Source organism: Mus caroli, chromosome 13 (genome assembly GCF_900094665.2).
Source record: "Mus caroli chromosome 13, CAROLI_EIJ_v1.1, whole genome shotgun sequence".
Lineage (NCBI taxonomy): Eukaryota > Metazoa > Chordata > Mammalia > Rodentia > Muridae > Mus > Mus caroli.
In genome coordinates, this window is record NC_034582.1 from 17,368,522 (window position 1) to 17,380,949 (window position 12,428).

At 39.6% G+C, this 12,428-nt stretch overlaps 1 protein-coding gene across 1 annotated transcript; it reads left to right on the plus strand.

The window, feature by feature from the left end:
* Positions 1-9,624: 9,624 nt before the first annotated feature.
* Positions 9,625-10,703, plus strand: LOC110308515 (putative vomeronasal receptor-like protein 4). Its single transcript, XM_021180954.1, has one exon. It carries the CDS (start codon positions 9,664-9,666, stop codon positions 10,609-10,611), a length of 948 nt encoding a protein of 315 aa, XP_021036613.1. The 5' UTR covers positions 9,625-9,663; the 3' UTR covers positions 10,612-10,703.
* Positions 10,704-12,428: the final 1,725 nt, after the last annotated feature.

Below are 12,428 nucleotides of genomic sequence, written 5' to 3' on the forward strand. Positions count from 1 at the left end.
GAAGAGCTATGTATTCAGTCTGAACCATGACAGCATTAAGAATAAAGAAGAAATATATGACCATTGATAAAATGTGAGAAAGGATAGCCTGAAATTTGATAGCTTAAACTGGTGCTATTCTGGGCTTTTCTCTAGAAATTTAGAATTGAGTCCAAGTTAAAATCCATTTGAAGTTATATTCAGAAAATAAATAAAACTAAGGAGATGTTATATTTAAGGTGTTGTAAATTTAAATGAGTATAAGCAATAGAATTTAAAAATATGGAATTCATAGTAATTTTTTCAGTGGGTTGACTGCACAATGATACCAGTAGTGTGTCAGCATGGATGGAGCTGGGGAAATTTCTCACAAAGCATCACCATAGATGAAGAGCTACATGTAACAGAGGAGAAGAGATGGAAATTGTGTATATTAATGTATGAAATGCTCAAAGGAAGTTTTTAAGAGAGAGTTGAGAAGAGCAAGAAAAATAAGGCTCAATGGCCCAGTCTGCTCCTGGCAGAGCTGTGGTCCAGATCAGATTCTAGAAGGAATCTTCTTATAACTAAAGGAAATTTGGATCCATGTCTTCAAATCACAGTGTATTAGTAGCCCACTGTTTTACATATGCATGGGATGGGAACACAATCGTATCCTCAGAGGACAGTTAGATGTGCTAGGGCTTGAGCACACCTGAACAGACACTGAAGTGGAGGCTGTAGGCTGGAAATGAAGAATGCATTGGGGTTTCACAGCACTCATGAGCATGGTTCAGAGCTGCCGGCAGCATCAGTGTTTCCCCAGGTTCTCAGAAAGCTGCCTCTTTTTTTTCCAGACTCTGCAGGAGGCAATTTGTGCAAACTTCAAAAAGTAAAGAGAAAAAAGCACCAAAGAAAGTGTCACTCCATTTTAGGTGAGAGACCTGTGCGCTGAGCACTGGACCAAGTCAGGATCCAGCTGCCTCACTGCCTTTTGAGATATCATTATTGACAGCTTCATGTCCCAGGTATCTGTCAGGGCTGGGAGAAGGGTGACACACTCTATCATTAGGGGACAGCTACATGCCCCTAGCACTTCTTGGCTGGGGGAAGAGTGACATGCTTCTCCTTAGATGCAGTGCTGGCTACCAAGTGACAGTCAAACCATGCTTTGCCTGTGCATTTGTTTACTTCCTTCATAGCCTTTTTTTGACTGTGAATGTGGGTATATGTCTACAAATAAGGTCCCCCACTGACTCATACCACTTTAGTAGCTATCCTTCCAAGGTTGTCCAACATCTGTGAGACATCATCAGCTGTCCTACTTCACCCTCAGTTCTCCCCATCCTGCATATACTCACCCATCTGACTGACTTGCTCTCCTCTATCAGGTTCTCATCCAGATACCACCTGGATGAGAAGGACCAAGGGCCCTAAGCACAGGTGTATAGAAATGGGACAATCTGGTATAGACATTTTAGTTATTGTTTGCCGTCTCATTTCACATAATTCTATGAATGCAATTAAACCCTAATTAATACTGAGGTGATTCCTGAGACAGAGTAATGAAGTAATTGTGGAGGGAGAGGGATGGCTGTACTTCAGGGACAGGTCCTTTAGAGACATCCTTCTCAGTGACAGCATTGTGACTATGTCAACTGAGGTCCCAGAGACAAGTTGTGACAGCCAAGTCTCTACAACACTTAGATACAAATGCAGTTCCAGGAGGCTCACCTTCTAGGTCAAACCAGAACCTGACTGCACCACAGCTGCCAAGGTGAGTAGACCTGGAGTTCTCTGGGTTATACAAGTGCCAAGTAAATTTCCCACAGAAGCCAAAATGTTAATCTCTTTTGTAGTATGTCAAGATAGGGTTTGAAATGCTTAAGACCTTCCCTCTACTGCTTATACCTAAATTTGTGTGACTATGCCAAAAAGAAAGAAAGAAAGATCATTTTCAGTACCTGTCACCCCACCCTGTCACCCCACCCTGTCACCCCACCATTGCTTGAGTATCTCTTTCCAAGTCCAAGATTATGTATCTTTAGAGAGCTCTGGGGTCTTGTCATTGGTCCTCATTTTATGCCTTTTTTGAAAAATAAAAAGATGTCTGGGTTTCTGGCCAGAACTCAGTTTGGTTTTGACCTTAATTTGTACCTAAATCATGATTCTGTTGTCTGAATTAGCTACATACATTTTTTTCCACCTGATGTTTGGTGTATCACAATGTTTGCATGGACCATCTTTCACTTTCTACTAGTTTCCTAAGTCCCGTGTGCATTGTGTTTAAATTGAAGTTATTATTTGTGCATCCATCTCTAACATCTCCCTATCTCCATGAATATTAGTACACATATGCAAATCCACTTCACTTGTTACTTGCCTGTTTCTTAAGGGCTCTGTCGTCAAAAAGTTGTTCTTTTGAGAATTCCTACTGTTCTACCGGACTGTTTATTTAGTATTATTTGAGGGTACCTCCCTGAAATTCAGCCCAAGGAGTTCTAATTTTATACTTTTTTGAGGCTCCAGAAGCTGGGATGGGTGTATTTACCTGCCTCTGATGCCATGCATGCTCAGAATGGTATACCATGCATTGATCTGAAAGCAATGTTTCTCTTTTAAAACAGTTTGCTGTAGTGTTCCAAAAGCAATTTGTAGAGCAGGGCTGCACCTTAGAGGTGCGATGCTTGTCTTGAATTTCTGAAGTCTGAGATTCAACCTTAGGGCTGCCAAAAAGAAAAGAAACTGAGAAAATATTCATGGCAATTCTTATCTCTCTCTCCTCTGACAGTCTTCATTTTTATTCTGTGGTAATGAAAAGTAACTTCTTATATATCTCAAGTTAATAGTAAATCTGATTCTGGGCTATAGACAGTTGGTAAGATGAGAGAGCTGAAAAAAATAGTAATTCCTAGAAAGACAGGAAAAAATAAAATACAAGATAATATTTGATTAGTACATAGCGGCATTGAGGTATATGGAATGACAAAATATTCATTCTATAGTCCAGATGTTTTACTTAAGTTGGATGTGTTAGTTAATGTTGGTAAACCTCATTACATGAAAGATTTAGGCTTCAGGAAGTCTTTCAGAGTGCACTGGTGCAGCCTTTACTCTCCCCATTGGTTAGAAAAAAAATCAAAGCTCAAAAGGCAGCAATTGATATGCCAGAAGCCAGGGGCTACCTACTAACAAGCAAGGAGGCAGCTGTGTTGCCAGAAACTTTCAGGACAGAGAGATTTGAAGCACATGCTAAATAATGAGAAGTCAATAAAGGCCAGGAGATCAAAAAGGCAAAACAGGAAGACTTGTAGACTCTCTATCTAAAGATTCAGAATGCAGGCAAAGTGCAAAATTGTAGGGATAACCCCAGGCATCCTGGTGTCCTTAATTCCTAAGAAATAGTGTACAGTCTTGCATGATTTCATAGCTGAGTGTCCTGTAATAGTTTCCTCTGAGATTGAACATTCCATGCTGCAGGGAAGCTCTTTAAGCAAAAAGCTAAACAAATACAATAGCTACAGAAAATCCCTAGAACTGACTAGGCAGATCTACTAGGGCCCTCCCTGCCAGAATAGATAAAACAAGCTGCAAGTCCTTTTCAAACTCAGCTAAAGTACCAAAAAGACACTCAGGCAACTCAAGCTGCAAAGAAGACTTAACACCAAACCAGCTGCCTGGGAGAAGCAGAAACCAGAGGAAGAGGCTGCTGCCAGGGTCACTTGGAAAGGGCACTCTCCAAGCTGTTGGGCTGCCTGCAGGCTGTGTAGTGTCCTCCAGATTTCCCAGCTTTTGTGGGCTGTGACTCATGCTGGGGTGGGCCTCGGAAATGCAGCTGTCTTTGGGTCATCCTGTAAGTAATCCCTCAGCCATACTCTTGGAAGTAACTCCAAGGAAACACCTTTGTTCACCAAGTTAGACTTTTGTGTTACCCGTACTTTGGTCTTTCTTGGATTTCTACCTGGGGTGAGTTGTATCTCCCCAGCAAAAATTCTGTTACACAACAGTGAGACACTAGGCTGGCACTCACTGATGTGAAAAAATAAAATCATCAAGTAGGCATGATAACACATCCAGTAATCCCAGCATTTGGGAATGAAGGCAGAAGGATTTGAGGTTCAAGTTTATCCTCAGCTATATACAAAATTCAAGGTCAGCCTGGATTACATGAGACCCTGCCTCTAAATAAAAAGACAGACAGAAAGAAGTATATCAATAGATAGGTGATAGAGATGATAGAAAGAGAAAGAAAGAAAGAAAGAGAGAGAGAGAGTGAGAGAGAGAGAGAAAGGAAGAAAGAAAGGAAGGAAGGAAGGAAGAAAGAAAGGAAGGAAGGAAGGAAGGAAGAAAGAAAGAAAGAAAGAAAGGAAGGAAGAAAGGGACAGGTGATAAATAACAAAAATCTCTCTGTGATTTAAGTCTGAGAGTCAGTTTGCATTGATCAGGATCAAAACAGCCCATTGCTAACCAGATTGTCAACAAAGACAGAAGCAAAACAGACCTCACCAAAATCAGTTTGTACCAAATTCATGTAGCAGCTACAGAATCCCACCAAAATGTATATCTGCCGAACATATCTAGCAGTGATATCCCAATCTGCTTGATACAAGAAATGATTATCGGGATTCCTAACTCATGCTTTATCCTTATTTCAAATAAGCCAGTAACAACACTAACTGCTTTTTCCTGCTCCAGCTAGATCAACATCAACTCACTCTGAATTGTCCAGGATGCCTTAGCTGTCCCCAAGGTCACTCAGTGAGAACTCAGACCTCTGCTAATGACCCTTCCAGACAGTGCAGTGTTCCTCTGGAGTTTGCAGTCTTGATTATTTTGATTTTCAGACTAGAGGCGTCTTCACGGATTTTTGACTTAGGCTTTAACTGTCAAATCCTGTTTGCAAAAGTTAAAAATTTCAGCTTAGTACTAAGGATTGTAAGATACCACTGAATATTTTTAGCAGTGAAATCACACAGTCAGTTTACAGCTTATAAATAAATCTCTGGGAAACTACGTTATAGGTTATCATAGACTTTAAACAACCCTGAAAACTCTGGTACTCCAAAGCAAGATCAAAAGGAAGAATGAACAAAGTAAGAGATGCTATGGAACTTGAGGTGTGGCCAAATCTGTTGAGAGGTTGACATTGAAGCCACAGTGTATCTCATGTGCCTGAGTGTGCTGTAGAGAATAGAGACAGGAGAAGCATGGACTCTGGATATTTGTAACTTGATAACAAGGATGATTTGATAGGGTGAGATGAAACAATGACAGAGACATTCTGGTTGGCAGAATTTGGGTTCAGTTCAGCCATGCAAAGACTGACTATAGGTGAAACGTATAAAGGTTTCCACAAGTATATTGAATTTGCTACTATGAAGAAAGTTAAATAACAACAACAACAATGACAATAATAATAATAATAATAAATTCACTAGACCATGTATTGAGATTTTTAAATACTGGACCCCAAAACAGAATTTGGGACTAGTGCAATGACTTACAGAGTCCCACCAAAATAGGAATGGATCCTCAAGAAAAAAATCTCCACTACTGAACAAGTCTTGATTTTCCTCATATAGCAGGAAAAAAAAGTCATGATATGAAATGTGTTTGCAGATGCATGTTATCATTACTGATAAATTGTTTTAAAAGGTGGTTTCGGGAGCCAAGTATTCTGACCATGAAGAAAGAAACCAGGAGTTCAAAGGTCATACCCATCAGGGAAACAGTCTAATCTTTGGGACAGAACTAGGTACCCTGGCAAATATATCTGTTTTGGGACTTCTCTTTGACTAGGGATAAAGTGCTGAGAAGAGGCCTATACTCCTCACTTACATCCTCTCACCTCTTACAAAGATCATAATATTCTTTTCAACTTCACAGATAACATAGGCTGAAAGACTGTTATAATTTATGGAATGTATTTGTTTTTAATGTTTATGGTGTTTTGCCTGCATATATGTTTGTACACCAGCAGTCCGCAATACTTAAGGAGACGAGAGGATGCACCAAACCATAGAACTGGAAGTACAGCTAGTTGTGAACCATCGTGTGGGTGCTGAGAACCAGACCAGGATCCTCTACAAGAGCATGGGGCTTAACTGCTGATTTATCTCTCCTGCCTCCATAGATATGACCCGGGTAGCTGTAAGCCTTTCTGCCTGCAGAGGCACACTCCTCACAGTGGTGCAGGCCATTACCATCTGGTCCTGGACCTTCCAGTTTGGGAAGCCTCACACTGAGGTCTGCATGGCACAGATTTTCTCCCCGTTCTTCCTTTGTATTCTCAAATTCTGCATCAACCTAAACATATCCAATATTCCATCAAAAATGCCTAGTAAAATTAACTAGTGTTTGAAATTCTTTTCTACAACACTATAAAATAAATAGCATTTTTCTCATAATATTGAAAACTACTGAGCTTTAGTGTGTTTTACGTTTCCTTCTTTAGAGAATAACTTTGTAATATTCAATATATACATACACACACACCCCACATGGTTTTTCCAATCAGGGTTTCTTTGTGTACCTCTTGCTGTCCTAGAACTCACTCTGTTGCCTATGCTTGCTTCAAACACTGAGATCCTCCTGCTTCTGCCTCAAGTGCTGTGATTAAAGATGTGTACCACCACACTAGCAGTAATATTCAATATTTAAGAAAACTAACTTGTTGTTTGGTTATTATCCCTTTCCTTCCGATTCTCAGAAATGGACAAATGGCTGAATGCTGGCCTTCTCAGGAGGAGGCACACTTTGCTGCGAGTAGTTCATTCATTTCTTGGTAAGCAAGTTAGTAACAACTGTTAGTTATGTCATGCTGTGTGGAAAAGAAAAGCATTTTGCAGTGGCTTTAGTTCTCAGGCAGCAGTCTTAATGACCTGACACAGAGGTAGGAGAAAACTAGAGAGATTACAGGAACCTCATTCTCTATTCTGCACAACCCTAAAGTGGATTAATTCTGCTGTTTTTGAGGCTGCTCATTCATTACCACAATTCAAGTAACAAAAACCAGGACCTGGACTTGTACCAGGAAACTATGTAAATGTCTGACATGTTTGTCCTCTCTGCTTTGGTTTCTGTTCTTAGGAATCCATTCAGCTGATGCACTTGATATTTGAAAGTTGCAATATAAAGAATATGACATTGCTGGCTCATTATTTTGTTGATAAAACTAAAGTGCCAGCATGAAAGGATAACTTTTGGCTAATTAAAATATTGTTACGTATCTGTCTTCATTAAGAGATTTTTAATGGAATTTATAAAAGACAGTGATTTCAAAACATTCATAAGGAATGACATACACAGCTCAATTTAAGTCAATAGAAAATGAGACAAGAATAATAGATTTATGTGTTTTGGTTACTTTTTTATTGCTGTGATAAAACAACGTGACCAAAAGCATCTTGGGGAGGAAAGGGTTCGTTTGATCATACAGTTTAGGGCAAGTGACCACACAGGTTAAGTCAGGGCAGGACTCAAGGCAGGAACCTGGACAGAGGAACTGAAGCAGAGGCTGTTTACTGGCTTCCTCCCTCATGGCTTGCTCAGCCTGCTGTCTTATTGCAGCTAGGACCAGCAGCCCATGGATGGCATTGCCCACAGTGAACAAGGTCTTCCCAAGGTGCATTTCCCAAAGTGTAGAAAATGCATCACAGGTTTGCCTCCCACCAGCTAATCTGATTGGGGGAATTGTCTCACCTGAGGTTCCTGCTTCCCAGATAACACTCTAGCTTGTGTCAAGCTGACATAAAACTAGCCAGAACACCTGGGAAGATGGTTCTATGCTCTGAAAGAGAGGTGACTGAGAAAACCTAGAAGTGCAAAGCAGTAAGCAGTGTTCCTCCAGAGTCTCTGTTTCAGTTCCCACCTCCAAGTTCTTGCTTGGTTGAGTTCCTGCTCTATTTTCCCCAGGTGTTAGGCAGTGATGTGGAAGTAGAAGCAAAACACGTTTCTCCACAAACAGTTTTTGCTAGTGTTTTATCACAGCAACAGAGAAATAAACGAATGCAGTGGGTTAACCCTAAATTAAGGGTATATATAAAAATCTTATTGAAACCTACTATATAAACATTTTGGGAAAAGCTACAGCTTATTATTAACTCAAAAGTAGTTTGTCCAGAGCTTATACATAGGATGGTAGGAAGGACTTAAACAAACACTAGCAGTCAGTTTTTGTCACTGGTGTCGTCATTCCTGGAGAAATGTTAACAAAGATCTACTTGCCCCAGGTAGGAAACCAGAAACAGACCAAACTACAGTTCCCACTAAAGTCCAGCTTGGTTAACCAATGAGTTGTATTATGGCTCCTTATGGGAATATGGGTGAGGATTTCCTTAAAGTGCAGAGATGGCTCAAAGGCAACTACATTACTAAAGCCTGCTTTAGAATGGCAGCTCACAAAAGCTGAAAAGCTGAAATATACTACACATCTGCAATCGGCTCATCAGGTTAGAGAGTGTCTTTTCCAGGTAGTTCAGTTGGTCTGAGCCTATTCCTAGCACCTTGACTGATCGATCTCTGCATCGTTCACACATCTGGCCTGTCTGAAAGTGTCTCTCAGTGGTTCTGTTTATACACATGTTGGTAGGGAGGGGAATCGTGAGTAAGGTCAGTTTCAGTAATTCTCTACTGGAGTGTTTACATCAGAAGACTGAGCTTCCCAACAGGATGAAATGATTCACACCCTCCCCTTAAAACATCCTGTGTTTAAGGAAATTCCCTCCCAAAAGGAAGGATTTACCCTTGGAGGAATCTGCTACCTCACGGGTATGGAATGCGAAAAGGAAAAAGGTATCTGAAGCTATTGCTCAGGATCACATTGGTTTTCAAATTGTGACACTGTTCATATTTAGCATTTTTTTTTCTAGGAAGGAAATTGTCACATTGTTTTGGGTCTGGGGTTGCTCAGAGATTTACCATAACCAGAATAAATTTAGGAAGAAGAGGTTTTAATAATACTGACCTGGATGAACCAGAGAGTCCCCTGGGTTAGGCCTCAGCTATCGTTAGTCCAAAGATTTTAAAGGCAAACCCCACAAAGTTATAATTTTGGAGATTCAGGATAACTCATCCTGGCTGGCTGGACACATACAAAGTTTAGTTTTGTAGCAGATGTCCAGCAGGTGCCCGAGCCTTCCCAGCAAGCAAGCGTTTTCTACAAATGCAGAATTTAGGAATTAGCTTGTTAATCTTGTTTTACCTTGTAAGAATAGTGAAGTGGTAAAATATTTTACATCAATTAGTGATTTTAAGAATAACCCCAATGCACTGGGAACTTGTTCATCTTGGGCTAGCTGACAGGGTACATTACAGAGAGGAGTACTTCCTCATAGTTTACAAGTTAAAAACAAGTCTGATTTTACTAGCTTTTGCAGGACAGAGAATTACATTCTAAAAACAAAAGTGCACCATTGGAATATAAACTTTAGAGCTGAGAGACATAAGGAAGTGTTTGCTTGGAAAGGTAACTACATGCATTAACATGGGATTTATGTCTACAATATCACTATCATCACCCATATCAGTGAGAATAAGAAAATGAAATAGAAGGAAAGCAAAGAATTCAATCAGGTGCCTGCTGTAAAAGAACCATGTGCATTTTCATATTTCAGAAATTTCTCATTATACGTAGAGACAATCCATGGAGGTGATCATTTGTGTTCCTCAAAGTGGATTTGGCTAGTTCTCACCTGAGGTCAAAAGATGATTTGGAGTGAGCTCATCCAGCGAGTAATCTTCCTTTCTCTCATTGGACTTGGAATCTTAGGAAACATCCTTATATTTGTGAGACATGTGCATACATTTACCATGGGTTCTGAGAAAAAACCTATAGACCTTATCTTCACTCATCTGGCGTTTTCAAATGTAATCATTATTGGTACTTCAGGGATCAGATATGTAGCCACAAAACTTCATTTCAAAAATGTTCTGGGCGTTGCAGGCTGTAAAACTCTGGTTTATCTGGGAAGGGTGGCCCGTGGCCTCTCCATCTGCACCACCTGTCTCCTCAGCATGGTCCAGGCTGTCACCATCAGTCCTAGAACCTCCTTTTTGAGAAAGTTCAGACCACAAACAATATGGCAAGTTCTTCCCTCTCTCCTCCTCCTTTGTATCTTTAATGTTCTCATAAGCTCCAATTTGCTTCATCATATCACAGTGGGCAGCAGTTTGAATAGATCTAGAGCTGGTGCGTATTATGGGTATTGCTATATGCTGCCATCTAGGTACACAGTTAAGTGGCTTTTCCTCTCTCTCATGACTCTTCGTGATGTCATCTTTCAGTGTCTCATGGGCTGGAGCAGTGGGTACATGGCGCTCCGTCTGTATAAACATCACAAGCGTGTCCTTTACCTTCACACCTCCAGGCTTGCAAATAATGCCAGCCCAGAAATCCGAGCTACGTGGAGTGTTCTCATTCTTATGACCTGTTTCCTCCTCTATTACTTTGGGGACTACATTTTATCCTTCTACATTGGTTCTGTCTTGACTCTTGACTCCATAATACTAAATATTAGAATATTTCTCGTAATTGGCTGTGCTGCTCTAAGCCCCTTTGTCCTGCTAATAAAGGATTTTCATCTGATTAGTTGCTGGCACACTCATTGGCAAGTCGAGGAAACAACTTTCTATAACAACCCCTCTCGTAACTAAAGGTTTATCTTATACTTAGAGTTTACCCAGAAAAAAAACTTTTCCAGTATGATTGCTATTGTATTTTGAGAGGAGAATGTTGTATTGGGTGCTTGGGAATCAAACGTTAAGAAATTTGAACAAAGTGCTCTGAGAAAATTTAAAGAGGATCACTAAACACCACAAACTGTGATCTGAACAAAGGCCAGAGGGAAGATTAAGGAGCCATCCAGGACCTCTCGCAGTGCACATGGAGTGAAACAAGGCATCCTACATGTACAGTTAGAACAATAGCAACAAAAATGTTCTGGGGTGGTGATGTATGCCTTTAAATCCAGCACTCATGAGTCAGGTGGATTTCAGTGGGGTCAAAAATTTCATAGCTAGCATGTTTTACATACCAAGAAGTAACAGGCTAGTCAAGGTATCCTAAAAAAAAGACGAAAGAGAAAAATTCAAAAGATACTTATGTTGATGGCTAATATTACATTTATAGATAACTTTATGTTTAAAACTTTAAAATCTTTGTTCATAAGAAAACTATAAAGCAAAATTAGACTTACAAAAGGTGATAGCTGCTAAGGGTTAATTTAAAGAAACAAAACAAAACTGCTGTTTCTGCTTCTGTAAATACAGCTTGTTTTGCCGGTAAGAACTTTCTGTGGTAAGGAAACTGATGTGCTTTGTGAACTCCTGACTGAGGTGGCTGAGCCCTGCATTAAGGCATCAGAGTCTGGGACAGACCTGGTGCTGGGCTATGAATCAAAGCCTCCTCTTTGTTGAAATTTATTCATGGTCAGACTGATAGATCTCTGAATGGCCCAGACCTAAAATAAGGTTCATTCCAATTCCAGTGGAGACACAAAGGTCTCTTGGTAGAAAGTGGTGTTGAGCAATGTAGGCAGCATCAGGTAGTAGAATGGCACACAACTTTAAATAATGTAAAGTCCCCTCTGTATTCACAGACATCAAATTCCAGAAGATAGTTCCATAAATAAAAAGCAAGGAATATAAGCATTTCATAGTTGGTACTGAAAAATAATGTGAAGTTCAGATTTCAAAAGGAGAATATATGAATTGGGACCTGAAGAAATGCAAAAAAGCAAGGAGGAATTATATATAAGAAATTGAATCAGGCAAGATGCCCCATAGCAGATGAAGGAATAAAGGAAAAATATATATACACAATGGAGTTTCATTCAGACATCAAGAAAATAAAGTAATGACATTTGCAAAAAAGTAGGTAATAAGCAAAATAATCCACATTTGGAAGGACAAACACAATTTCTCTCATGAATGAATCCTATATTGTAATTTTTATATTTGTATATCTATGGGTGTCATGAAATTAGAGACAGGACCATGAGAAGGGAATAAGAGGTCTTAAGAGAAGGAAAAGAGGCTATTAGAACGTGTGACATGAAAGTGAATGAGGTTAACTGGTTGAAAGAGAAAACCAGCAAAAAGTGGACAGGACGGATGGAATGACAGGTGGAGCAACAAAAAGTATAGACATGCCATGTAGATGCTGATTTCTTTTTACATGATTCAAAACTATCTGATAACTTGAATGCATAATGTATTGGGAAAATATTCTTTATATTACCATAGCCTGTATGAGCTGCATGAGTCTTTAAGCCAGTTTGACAAAGACTAGAATCATTTTGAAGAGGGAACCTAATTGAGTAAATATCCCCACCATATTTGTCTGTGGTGTGCTTTCTTTTTTTTTTTTTAGATTATTACTTTTATTTTATTTATTTATTTATTTTTGATTTTTAATATTTTTATTACATATTTTCCTCAATTACATTTCCAATGCTATCCCAAAAGTCCCC

Bases quoted from the DNA above. Each gene is read 5' to 3' on its own strand.
- LOC110308515 (XM_021180954.1), top strand. From the start codon at position 9,664: ATGATTTGGAGTGAGCTCATCCAGCGAGTAATCTTCCTTTCTCTCATT.